The sequence below is a fragment of the Candida theae genome (genome assembly GCF_024610275.1).
Source record: "Candida theae strain CBS 12239 chromosome Unknown scaffold12, whole genome shotgun sequence".
NCBI lineage: Eukaryota > Fungi > Ascomycota > Pichiomycetes > Serinales > Debaryomycetaceae > Lodderomyces > Lodderomyces theae.
In genome coordinates, this window is record NW_026261364.1 from 209,059 (window position 1) to 222,247 (window position 13,189).

At 39.9% G+C, this 13,189-nt stretch overlaps 4 protein-coding genes across 4 annotated transcripts; all 4 read right to left on the bottom strand. All coding sequences in view use genetic code 12, as the record gives it.

Moving 5' to 3' along the window:
* Window positions 1–295: 295 nt before the first annotated feature.
* Window positions 296–1,129, bottom strand: KGF57_000894 (acetate uptake transporter family protein; the record flags this gene model as incomplete). The annotated part of the gene is made up of 1 exon (XM_051755410.1): window positions 296–1,129. The coding sequence occupies one exon, from the start codon at window positions 1,127–1,129 to the stop codon at window positions 296–298; it is 834 nt and encodes a 277-aa protein (XP_051610668.1).
* Window positions 1,130–2,464: 1,335 nt separating this feature from the next.
* Window positions 2,465–3,694, bottom strand: KGF57_000895 (uncharacterized protein; the record flags this gene model as incomplete). The annotated part of the gene is made up of 2 exons (XM_051755411.1): window positions 2,465–2,508; window positions 2,824–3,694. 2 exons carry the CDS (start codon window positions 3,692–3,694, stop codon window positions 2,465–2,467), a joined length of 915 nt encoding a protein of 304 aa, XP_051610669.1.
* Window positions 3,695–5,040: 1,346 nt separating this feature from the next.
* REX2 (Rex2p) lies at window positions 5,041–5,886 on the bottom strand (the record flags this gene model as incomplete). The annotated part of the gene is made up of 1 exon (XM_051755412.1): window positions 5,041–5,886. The coding sequence occupies one exon, from the start codon at window positions 5,884–5,886 to the stop codon at window positions 5,041–5,043; it is 846 nt and encodes a 281-aa protein (XP_051610670.1).
* An 867-nt stretch (window positions 5,887–6,753) lies between these two features.
* BEM2 (Bem2p) lies at window positions 6,754–12,999 on the bottom strand (the record flags this gene model as incomplete). The annotated part of the gene is made up of 1 exon (XM_051755413.1): window positions 6,754–12,999. One exon carries the CDS (start codon window positions 12,997–12,999, stop codon window positions 6,754–6,756), a length of 6,246 nt encoding a protein of 2,081 aa, XP_051610671.1.
* Between the last annotated feature and the right edge of the window lie 190 nt (window positions 13,000–13,189).

Genomic DNA, 13,189 nt, shown 5'->3' on the forward strand with positions numbered 1-13,189 from the left:
GAGTAATACAAGAGATGAACTTTATAGATTCAAATGCGATTGAATGTAGATCAGTTGTCCAGCAAGGTGGGCAAAAGATGTGACCACTGTTACGTAGTTTCACATCGAAATTTATCCAACAAAGACGTCTCCATCAGAAGCGTGGGAATTTTAATGAAAGAGTTTCCAGTACTAGCACGAAGCTCAAACATCGAACAACGTAAATTACAAGTATACTACTTATCAAGAATTATAATTAAATAAAACAAAAAAAAAACCCCCAACGACGATAACCAGTGCCACTTTAGTACAAAGCCTACTCCTTACCCTTTCCAAAACTTACCTCGGGCAACATAACAACCTTTGGAACGAAATACGAGTTGAATGGAGTAGCAACACCGGCAAACGCATTATAGAATGCAATAACCGACGTTATAATCCCAATGATTCCACCGGCTCTTGCAACCGTCAAATTCTCAGTAAATAACGAAACCGCCATGACCAAATACGTCAATCCCAAAAACACAAACATGAGAACAAACCCCAATGTCGATTTCAAAAGAAGCAGGACGACGATATATGTCCAGATTGTCCATGCTATCAAGTACAATCCCACGGCATTCTGGAATTGAACCGGATCTTCAGCATACGCAGCAGCAATACCAAATTGCGGGATGAATATCGCAGCATAACTGAACCAATAACCTCCATACGAGAGCAACAATGTGAATGCAAATGTGTTGCCGGTGAAGAACTCAAGCAAGCCGGCTAACGTCGTACAAAGCCCCCCGTAGAAGCAAGCTATGGAAACGGCCACTTCCGGGATGGTGATACCCATGACGCGTGCATTGTATAGCCCCATGAGGAGACATCCTACTCCAAAGGCAAATAATCCAACTGGAGCGGGGTTGATGTTGAATTTGGGGAACGGTGCAGCTCCTGGGTTTAAGGATCCGCCAAATGCCGACATCAACTCGTGGCGGTAGTAGGTGTGGCCTCCAATGGTGACTAATTCGTTGCCTTCGCCATGTGTGTGGATTCTCGATATGGATGATTGAGTGGTCTGGTTGGTTTGATAGTGGTGTACTTCGGTTTGTTCGACGTGGTACGTTGCTGGTTTATTGCTATCTATTGAGGATGTTGACGACATGGTTTAGATTTGTATTGGAACAGCATGTTACGTGTTTGTTGTAAATGTTGTGGCCCCTGTAGTTGTCTTATTTATAACATTTCGATAAATAACTTATCGACCAACCCACTTCCCAACCCTTCCCCACATTCTACTTTGTCCCAATCTATGGGAGTACCCAAAAAGTTCGTCCAATTTGTGCAGTAAATTTTTACCCACCCACGTCTTGTTGGAAAGAGAGGCGGGGCGTATGTACCCCATAACCAAAGATAGACGCAACCTCCCCAAAAAAAATTAGGTTTCATCGTGGGTGCAGGGAAGTTGGGGTTATTTAGACGTAATGATTGCTAAATTGCAAATTACGAGTCGAAAACTTGGACACAAAAGAAAAGATGCACCCACTTACAAAGTCATTGAAACAAACGAGGAGTATCTCATAACCGGAAATTCAACAAAAGTTCTTTTTTTCACCTTCTTCCTAGCCGTGCGGTAATTCTCAGAACGAAAACTCGAGTCAATCATCTGCTAGGGCCCCTCGCATCAAAGCTTCTCACCGTCAGATCAATTGCAAGCAAAAAATGAACCAGATTCTGATTGCTGACTATGTTTCCTACACAACACTTCAACGTTTGTACGCACCACACTTTTATATCCCTCGCTCTTTTTTTTTTTACCTTTAAGGAGATGCTTGTACGGCTCCATCACTCACAAAAGTGGAGAAGTTGGAACATAGAGACAGGCTAAACAAAGAAAGGAAAAACAATAAATGTGTTGATAAGAGAAGATTTTACGAAACGGAGTTTCTTTTTTTTTTTTATTTTTTCTTTTTTCTTTCTAAATTTTACGACAGAGAAATTTTATTGTTTCTCTTCTTCATATCCATGGGTATGAATAGAGTACCTCTACAATCACCATACGATGGGATCCTTTGCAACTTCTCAATACACCAGCCCGGAGTGAGCAGCCACCAATGGGGCACACAACTCGTTCTGTCTTCTGTAGTGCTCAAAATTTCTCCGTCTTTGTTGCGGATAAATAATTTATGTCTCTGACAGACATTATTTTCTGGGCCATTCTAACAGACGAAGTTTGCGCCTGGTGCAATTTAATCAGTAGTCTTTTTTTTTGGGCTCGGAGTGAGGGGAGACAGAAAAAGAGAGTGTGTGAGGGTGTGTGTGTGTGTGTGTGTGTGTTTGTATTTAGACAGTTTAGTGAACTCTGTATTGAGCTCTTACCCACTTCGGAGTTCCCCATTCAAATGTATGTGTACGGTTTTTGTGTTGTGTGGGTTATTTATGACTTATACAAACTTTGTGGGGAAAAAGAAAGACACATACATTTATTGCGGAAAATCGTTTAAGCTGCTTCTGCTTGAATGTATTTAGTACTGGCAACACACTCTACACCGTAGTATGTACTCTGCCTGTGCAGCATTCCACATCGCAAATGAGTTACTCTTTTGTCAGAGTGACATATTAATAGACTAAAGTATTTCCTAAAAACACCAAAAGATATTCGTATTAAACTACTATATACAAAAACTAAAAGATTAATCCCACCTATATGCCACCCCCCAGAAACCCTCATTAGGTTCAGTTCTCAAGAAAAGTTCTTCAACAACTCCAACCGAAGTTCTCTTCTTTCCTTAAGCGCAAGTAATTGTTTGCTCAGAACGTGTATGAGAAGAAGAAGAAGAAGAACTTCTTCATGATCACCGTCTTGGTCCATCTCTCCATAGCTGTAATCAAAGTTGTAGTCAAACTGACCACTATCATCTCCATTCTTATTGTTGTCTTTATACATGTAGTTATAATTCAAGGGGGTATAGTAAGTGACATCTTCATCTTCCAATTCAATCTCGTTTGAGCCCAACATCGAGTCAAATGATATCACGCTTTCCATCTCATCATCATAATCATTAAATTCATATTGGTTAGTTGCTTGGTATGGTTTGTGGTGTGCTTGATTTGATGATGTGGCGAATGCATCGAATGAGCTTTGTGCAATGTCTGATAATATAGAAGATGGGGCCGATGATACGGTAGATGAAGTCTCGTCTACATCAAAAGTAGCCTCAGTTGCAGCTGTGGGTTGCGTCTCCGCAGCTAATTGTTGTTGTTGTTGTTGTTGTTGTTGTTGCTGTTCATACTGAAGCGGCTGTTGTGGTAGAAAAGTTGCACCTTGTAGACTTTGATCACTAACGACGAGTGACTTCTGACTGCGACTCTTGCTGCACCTCGAGCTGTTTGACGTTATTGTTGTAGCAGTTGTCCCACTATCATTAGATCTGACTCTCTTGGCTGTGGATTTCAATTTAGTTAAAAATGAGGATGTACGAGTAGGTATACTGGGTCTACTCAGTTGTTTCTCACTGCTGTTGTTGTTCTTGCCATTGCTGTAATAGCTACTGTTACCACTTCCACTTCTCTTTAGCTGTCCATTTTTGATAAAACAGTGCTGATACTGGTTTGATGTGGATGTTGGATGTACTATAACAGATGCCGATGAACTGGATGAGGTTGTGGGATATAGGGAGTTGTTCTCGGCAGTAGTAGTGATAGTCTTTGGTTTGAATAATGACTTCATATTTGTTTTGTATCTGTATTGGTAATAAATCACCTGTTTTTGATGAACCAGTGACCCTTTGATGATGATTGTTATATATATATATATACATGTATTTAGATGATGATGCAAATATATTTGTACAAGTGTTTTGCACAATACTTCGGAGGTAGATACTTACGGAGTTAACCCGAGAAGCCAATGCCCAAAGAAAAGAAGATGATGATAAAAAAAAATAGAAATCTTCGGAAATAAAAATTTTATACGGGAGCGACAATCAATGTTTTATTACTAATTTGATGATGATGATGATGATACTTTTTTTAACATTCAGTTCTTTAGCTCACATTTACAAAGACTAGCTACTGTCTGTAGTGTATTTGTAGATCAATGTGTCCACAACATTCCAACACCAACCACTTTTTTTTTTTTCAAATGTAGAATGTTGCTGGCTCTATTGTAATCTTTGTCGTGTGCCGTCTTTGTAATTGGCATGTATTGTATTGTGCCTCCGAATTCAGTATTTCTATAGCTTATTTGAAGAAGTCCACTTACCTATTGCGGATGATAGCAAGAATCAAACACCAACACACACCAGCCTCGTTTTCTTCTAACCCGTCTACTACTTAATTAGTCAGGTAGGTAGAGTGACCACTACAATATTTCTATTCGGGCATTCGATGAGTTCTCGGTTCCGTGAAATGTTTACGCGAGCCCCGTCTCCGAGTTAAAAAAAAAATAAAAAAAACAAAATAAAAGGGAAAACTGTTTAGTAAGAATATTATCGCCGTGTTTCAACCATTGGGCAGTTTCTTTCTTAAATATTTAGAAAAAAAAGAAGATTGCATTAGGTTCCGAGGATGAGTAAGTGAGCACAGAGGAAAGCCCTGTACAGTTTCTACTTACTTTGAGTGTATTTTCTTCTTCTTCTTCTCCCCAATTGTTCGTTTGTTCTTTTGCTTTTATACAATAATAATGCTAAATCCCGAAATAAGCCGAATAAAACATATACTGATTATAATTGAAAGGCTGAAACAACTCTATACCAATTCAACCAACGCTCCTCCTCCCCCTCCAAGCAAAAGGTACAGCCCCTTTCTCTGCACTAAGCATCACAACTACAGCTTAACCTGCTTGTAGATGGTTTTCTTCACAACCGCACTAAAGTCGTGCTCTACTGGTATTTTAATTACACATACACACACACACACACACACAACACACAACTTGCTCTATCTATCTTTAGAAACTACATCAAAACAAATCAACAAAACCAATGCTCCATTTACGTACTCACACAGCCACATGTAAGTAAACAAAATATTCTTCTTAACATACACACCATACTAAAGATAACTCATCCCCTTTTAAAGAGAATCCCTTTTAGGAACACCATTAGCTTGAAATTCCTTAATGGTATCTTGAATCTGTTCATCCAGCTTGAAATAATACTTCCTATACCACTTCAATTGTTCAATACTTTCCAAAATATCTGCTTTGGCTGTGTGTGCTCCCTTTTTACCGGGACTGTAACTCATCAACTCTGGCGCATGACGTTGGCCAAATTCCATAATTGTAGACACATCAACTACACGATAATGCAAATACTCAATTACTTTGGGGAACTGCTTCATCATGAAAAATTTATCCATATGGATTGAATTGCCGGCAAGTACTCCAACGCGAGGCTTTGTCACATACCGTTGTATGTAATTTAACAAATCAGTTTCAACCTTGTCACTAGTGGACTCGCGATGAGCTAGCACTTTTGCAATCAATCCTGAATTTGTGTGGGTTGTAGTACACCATTCATCCATGGCATCCAATTGCAGTTTGGGACAATATACTGTAGTTTCAAATTCCTGCTCACCAACAATATTCAATTGCTCATCGGTTATTATACAACAGACCTCGATGATAACGTCGCTCCCCAATACGTCAAGCCCTGTCATTTCACAATCGATCCAGATTAGTGGCCGTTTGGGTAATGGTGGAGTTGATGCCAAAAAAGACTGAAATAGGGAGAGCTTTGGCAGAGTTGCAGAAGATGGCGTTGTTGGCATTACCGCTTCTTCTTCTTCTTCTTGTTGTTGTTGTTGTTGTTCAACATTAGCTTTAGGGGTTGAGTTTATGGGTACTGATTTGTCTTCCAGTTGGGGTATTGATGGCAGAGCAGTGTGTAATGATGATGATGATGATGATGATGATGACATTTGGGTAATATATCGAAACTGTAAATTGCTAACTAACGGTGATTTAATTCTGACTTGTCTAGCAATACGTAACATTCCATATAGCGGTCCTGTCAACCTCTACCGGTGACCAATACACTCTTTCAAAACGTGTCAGAAAAATTGATAAAAATGAGAATCACCACCATCGCGTCACAAACCAAATCAAAACAAAGATCTTCAACATCTTCCACTTCAATCCCCAACTACCTTCACACGCCACACCACACCACACCACACCACAACCATGCTAAACACATTCCTTTTCTACTACTACCTCGTCCATATCCCCATCACACTCCTAATCGACGCATCAGTAATCATCCCCACCAAATACCACACATCATTAACATCAACCTTGGTCCAAGTCCACACGTCGCAAAACAACGACATACTCCTAACACATCCGCAAACATGGTTCAAAACGTTCATCGCCGTCGAATGTGCATTCCAACTCCCTTTGTTCTTCTACTTTGTCAAAAAACATCTACAAAAACAATTGGATGTGCAATATCACCTATGGTCAGTCATTTATGGCTTCAATGCAAGTTTCACCACTTTCGTATGCATGATACATATTGCAATTGATGGGAGATGGCAATTCGGGTTGTGTAAGGATCAGGTGCTCAAATTGTGTGCAATTTACTTGCCATACTTGATTATTCCTATCATTATTCTAGTCAATGGATTTAAAAACATTGTCAAGATGGATAACAAGGTAAAGACAGCGTAATCGTGAAAAGAGGTGTCACCTTGTCACCTGTCGTTACATGTTTCTCAGTTATGCCTAGTTTATACATCATAATACGAAGTATACTGTAAAATAAATACAAAATAAAACTAATCATGTCAATCAGATTGTCCATATTCAACACTCCTTCGAACTCTAATGACTCTATCTTGCTCTTTGTAAATGTCATCTTTTCTCTCTTCTCTCGAGATAGCCAGAAGTGCAGTGGCAGCAACAGCACCCGGAATAGTCGATGGTTCTTGCTCAACTGAATTTGCATCAGAATCACCACCACTACCACCACCACCACCGCTCACCTCACGCTCAGAATCCTTACTCGCTCCTGCTGTCGTTCCTTCATCACCACCTTTCTGTTCACCATGATACTTTGTCAACCGATTCTCAAAAATCACCTCATACTCAACAATCAACTTCTCCAACACCAAATTGATAAATCCAAAATTATTAACCAACAATGCCAAGTTGGACGCTTCAGTCAATGCGGGGCCAATAACAGTGGCAATATTTGAGCTTGTCATCTTGTTAAATTCACTAAATTGGTTCACCTTGTTCAAATGACAAATCAATGCTTTCAAAGTGAATAAATTGGCTGGAGGAAGAAGTTGATACAATGTCGATTTGTACTTTATCAACTCCGCCAAGTCCTGGTCCTGGTCATTTGCATACACGCCATCCTCTTCAACACCCTCTATTTCAGGTTCATCTCCGTTGATCTTCTCTTTGGCGTCACTTTTCCCAGTTTGCTTCTCATTCATACTCCTTCTCTCTTTATGAATCTGGAAAAACCTAGTAATAACTCCATCAGTCAACAATGCATCCGGCAACTCACGCAAATACGACTTGACAACCCCAGTCAACACGTGCACATCATTAGCCTCGGGAACAATAGTACCTGAGCGATCAATACTCAGCTTCAAGTTATTCAAGTCGGAAATCGACGAACTTATACGATAAACTCCAACATCCTTGATACCAAACTTTTCAATCTCATTGAAAATTAACTGCAAAAAGCGTGGAACTTGCGATTGTTCACGTGCTGTGACAAACCCCAATGGAATACCAAATACCAAGTTTCGATTATTAGTAACTTTCAAATTCAATATCCGCGAGTAAAACCAATGACGATTGGCGTAATTTAGCTTGACTAACCAGTCATTCAAGTCATCTTCATTAGCAGCTTGTAAAAAGTATTCTCCTCCATCACCCGCATCAGAATCAATCTTGAGCCCATACGGCAACAAATAAACAGGAAATATTTTGCGACTCTTTAATGAAATGACAATAGATGGTTTCTGCTTACCTTCACTGTGAGAATAAGGGTCTGGCAATTCATTCACACTAACTGATTTCTCAGTCGAGGCGAAGGAGGACGAGTTGGGATTGGAGCTTGCACCCGGATCAGGGCTGCCACTGCTTCCTACCCCACCTCCACCACCACCACCTCCTCCTCCTCCTCCCAGTAGTGAAAATGACTTTGTCTTGGAAAAGATGCCACTAAGTTTAAACCTCGAACTAGGGCTGGCTTTATACGTCAAGGATTGTCTTCTCAAAGATGTATTTGATGTCCTTCGAGTTATTGTATGCATGTCGCTAGGGGCTGTAGGTAATTGAACATTGGCGCCACCACTGCCTCTTTTTGCATCACGTTGGTTCTTCTTGTGATTGTCAATAACCAAGATTTGATGTTGATCAGCAAGCACATGCTTCAAGAAAGTTGATCCATCGCGTTCATGCATAGCTTCAGTCGCCCTTTTCACAACCAATGATTCATCCAACTTCAACAAGAAATCAAACTCGCGTGACTCATTTGTGTAGAACTCCGACAGGTCGGTGACGGCAGCGCCACTACCTTCAACATCTTCAACTCCCAACTCCTTAATCAATTTGAAAATCAAATACCTCTTGTTGAAATTGACAAGATTGTTGTGGAATGAGGGGCTCTTATTGATACTGATCAAGTTTTCAATAACCCATCCAAAACACGGCAACAATGGCTCGGTGGATTGTAAATCATCTATACCAACGTTTGACGGAACCAACTCGTCAATACTATTGAACTCATTAGGCTTGTGGTCGAGCACTGTTGATGCTCTAATCCATAAACTTGCATATGCTCTACTTTCAGGTGAATAAATCACATTCACAATAGCAGTTTCAATGCATGAAGGTACGTGCCCCACTCCTTCAAATACAAATTGATTATCGCCCATTTTCAACTTGGATACTTTTGCCATTATCAACAATGTCTTCATTCGGTCAAGCCTCTCTTCATTGGTGATGTTCCCGTCAGTCAATTGCACCAACAAGTACGTCTTGAATCGGAAATACAACTTAAACAATTTGCGAAACACAAGCGGGAATTTCTTCAAAATCAATTGTCGTTCATTAGGTGATACCAAAGTTTCGAAAAAATTAAACACATTTGATACAATCATTTGATCTTCAGGTACATTTGGTTTTTGCAAGTTGAAATCAAACAATGCATTCAATTCAAATGAATTTTCCAAAATCTTGAAAACCTTGATCCAATCCTCGGCTCTAATGCCTCTGTAAAATACAGTTAATAACTTGTTAAATTTGCCGAGAAACTTCTCGATCTTGTGAATGTTTTTATGACTGGGTAAATTCCGATTCACTGGCACCTCACGCAAGGAGTTGTTGAAACGGAATTCGTGGATCAAGTAATTGTTAAACTTGGTAATTTCAATTGGTCGATAAGTCTTTTTAACGAAAATCTTTTTCAACTTTTTGTAATACGTCACCAAGCTCTCAAATGACCTTTCTAATGATGCGTCTATTTTGTTCGAGTTATACCACTGTAGTATTTCGTTACTGAACAACTTCAACAACTTGATGAGAATGCTTTTGTTAGCCAAGTTTAATGAAAAATTGGAATAAAAATTGTTGATCAAAACAATCAACACTTTGAGAATGTTGATTTGAATCTTCAACAATAGCTCGTAATCAACTTCACCTAACTCATTAAGGTCGAGTTCTGGATCTAAGTCCCAATTGGGGAATTCAATATGCAAATCAGAGTGCAGTGCGGCGGTCTCTTCTGATCTTTTCCCATGATTCTTTTTCATCAAATAATTCTTCTTCATGACTGATAAAACAGCATTTCCAGAATTGACGAAACGATGAGCAAGTTTATCTAACAACTCCTTTGTCGTTATAAATGAATTGTAATTCAATAAAAACACAAATCGATACTCGGTCAAGTCCATGTGAATATCATGGCGAAAATAGTGGCCCTCCAATAACAACAAATCTATAAGCTTGTCCACAGTTGCATACTTGGGGATAAACTTGTACATTCTTCTAATGCTTGTTCCCTCGGACATCACTGAGCTGCGATTATCTAATCCACTCCCACTTCTCGACAACAGTCTATGCTTGTAAGGATTGTTTGGTTTAGGAGACATGGTAAGATTATTAAACTTTTCCGAATTGAGAATGTCATCCACATCAATGCCCAAGCCGGGAATATCATCTTCGTCATCAGCTCCTGCGACATAATCCTCAACTACGGAATTGAGTCCACCAGTACTGGTTTGGTCTGCCATATCATCGACAAAGTCATCCACTCGAAACGTCAACTCATCATCAACAACAACACTGTGCTTGTTCACGCTGGGATCAAGCGGAATGTGTTTGTCCTCAACCGACATTAGCTCCTCATATTTGGGCAAAATCAAACGAAAATAGTTGTTGTTGAATGTGGGTATTCTTGCTGTGGGAGATTGGTCGGGAGACGTATCAGCTGTATGTAAAGAGTCCACGGAATTTAACGAGACACCAGAGGCGTTTTTGCCGGTTTTCAAGCCTAACAAATTATGTGTCGTGGACAAGGTCGATTTCTCCAATAAAGGATTGCTCAAGTAAGCTTCAGGCAAATCGGGCTCCAATTGTATTGACAATGACATGACTTTTTCCAAATTCATGGAATCGCAGTTTAACTCAATCAATCGCAACAACTTGTTTCTCAAATCATTCCGTTGGACATCTTCCACAGCGGTCAATTTCCTTTCCGGAATAGACAACTTCTCATTGTCACTTGGGTTGTTATTATTTGCTCCTAGATACAATACCTGATTCAAGCTTTCATTAGAAAAGATAAATCCCATCGTATCATACCTTCTCAATACATCTTCATTGTAGTTGATAATCTCATTGAAATTGGAGAGATTAGACAAATACTCATTCCATCGATCAAATGAATAATTTATTTTCTTCCAAATCGACTCCATCTCATACACGTCAACATCTGCACAGTCGCCATCATTGTTGATCACCAAGTCGCCAAAATACGGAATCACTTTTTCCTTTGGATATATCTTTCCCAATCCTCGTGGTGCCATTATGTGATATGAATTCTTTGAATTAAACTCACGATCTTCATTTGCGGACACGTTGGGAGTCTTTACATTGTCGATACTTGGTGGCCGGGTCATTTTAGTGTCATTGACTAAATATCTTCTGTCCAACTCAAACAACACCGGGGACCAATCATGCTTCAATAACTTGATGTAGTCGGGTGATACAAGTGACCAGATTTTAGTCAATCGCAACACGGGTTGCGACAAAATGATGGATGAGATCCCCAACCATGAAGACATGTTACCTGATTTATCCAACAAGCAACCCAAGTCTATCCACTTCTCAAGTATACGGGCTTTAGTCTCCATGACCGCCATTGTCCTAGACGCAGTGCCGTTTTCAATAAATATATGATTGATCAACAATCGTGAAAGGTAATGGATGTGGTAATTGTTGTTGAATATCAACGGATTCTTCTTGTAGAATGAGTCCTTGGTTGGGTCTGTCTGATTAATTGCAGAGTACAAAAGTAACGACTTGTCGAGGTTTGAATTCCAGCTTGAGAAATATTTCAAATCAATCTCGCTAATAACTTGTGCAAAATCGGTCAACTTGATATCCTTCATAAACGTTTGTGAGTCTAAATCTTTGAACGGCTGTATGTTTCCTGGTAGACTGTCATTACTGACCAACTGAATGAGTAGCTGTTGCTTTCCCAACATGTCCTGTTTGAATCTGAAAACCCTGTCCGAGTGTACAGTTTGAGCCGATAACAACTCCAAAATCCTTAGGATATGTGGAGCCGTATCTGATTTCAATAGAAATCCTTCAAAATGGTGCTCAATGCTGTACAATAATGCGAGAACCCTTTCGACTATCAAACTTTTATCAAACTCTCCTTCGAACTTATTGTCAAATATCTCTCCTAGGTAAAATGCAAGATATCTCAACAAATGACTGAAACCTGGCAAGATCGGCAACGTATGGATAATGGTGTACACCCCTGAGTCGTCGCGAGAATCATTGACAAAACAAAAGAAATGGATTACCGATTCGACATTGTTTTCATTTGCTGTAAATAAACGCGTCTCAAAATGGTGAGTCATGAAATTGTAACGGAGGTTTGGGTGAGGCAAGACCGTTTTGTGGTATGATATCGGTGGTAATGGAGTAGGTGTGGGTGTCCTTGAAACAGCATCGTCTGACTTGGTGTCTTTTTGTGGCTCCGAATTGGAATTGTGTCCCAAATGAGATTCAGTTGCACTTATGTTGGAGGATTTGTGTTTGAGGCCGGAATGTGTCACAGCCTGTCCGAATCGACTTGTGTCAACCAGCTTGGTATCGGCAATCAATGTCGATACGTCACTTGCAGTGTCGTTTACTGAAGCCATATCAGCGTGTTTCACCTTGGCATTCTCCAGCTCTTCCACCACAGATGTGTCATTTACTCTAAACCGTTTCACATTCAATGATGATGGCGGTTTGTACAAGTATAGATGCGAGCCTTTCAATTCGGCACGATAAAGCTTTAGGTTGCTCTCTTTGACATCATTGTTATTTCCAATAATATTGACCCAATTATGTTTCACCAACGTCCTATCGTGGTTCTGTCTGATCAAGTCCAGAAACTTGACGGGGTGTCTGTACTCGAGAGGAGAAACAGATCCTCTTGGGTTGGCATTTGCGGAAGTACCAATCAGATTTGTGGCATTTTGAGGTACACCACCAGAGTCATCTCCAGTAGAAGTACTAAATTTTCGACCACTTCCAATGGTTGGATATCTGTTGTCATTGATTGATGAATAATTGGTTGACGATTCCTCCAAAATAGACGAAATGTCGTTATCATAGTTGAAAGTTTGGTCCGCATTCAATTCCGACAGCGATAGTGAAGTGTTGCTGCCATTGAATTCAGGATTGAGGGGCTTTTGCACGAATGATGTATCACCAACCGTTGATTGAGGTGTGGGTGCTGAAACACTTTTCCGTTTTTCCTTATCCCGTCTACTCCAAATCTTTCTCATGTTTCTTTGCGTATACAGTACTGTACTATTGTGGATGGGAGAAAGGGTGAATTAATGGTTCTAAAGTAAACACAGATAAATGCAGTAAGAAGTGGTGAGTTTCCTAGTAACTGTTTTGGTTGTAAAAACCGTATGTGGTTTGAGAATTTAAACTTTTCTTCTTTTGCTTCTTTTGTCTGTTTTATTTTAT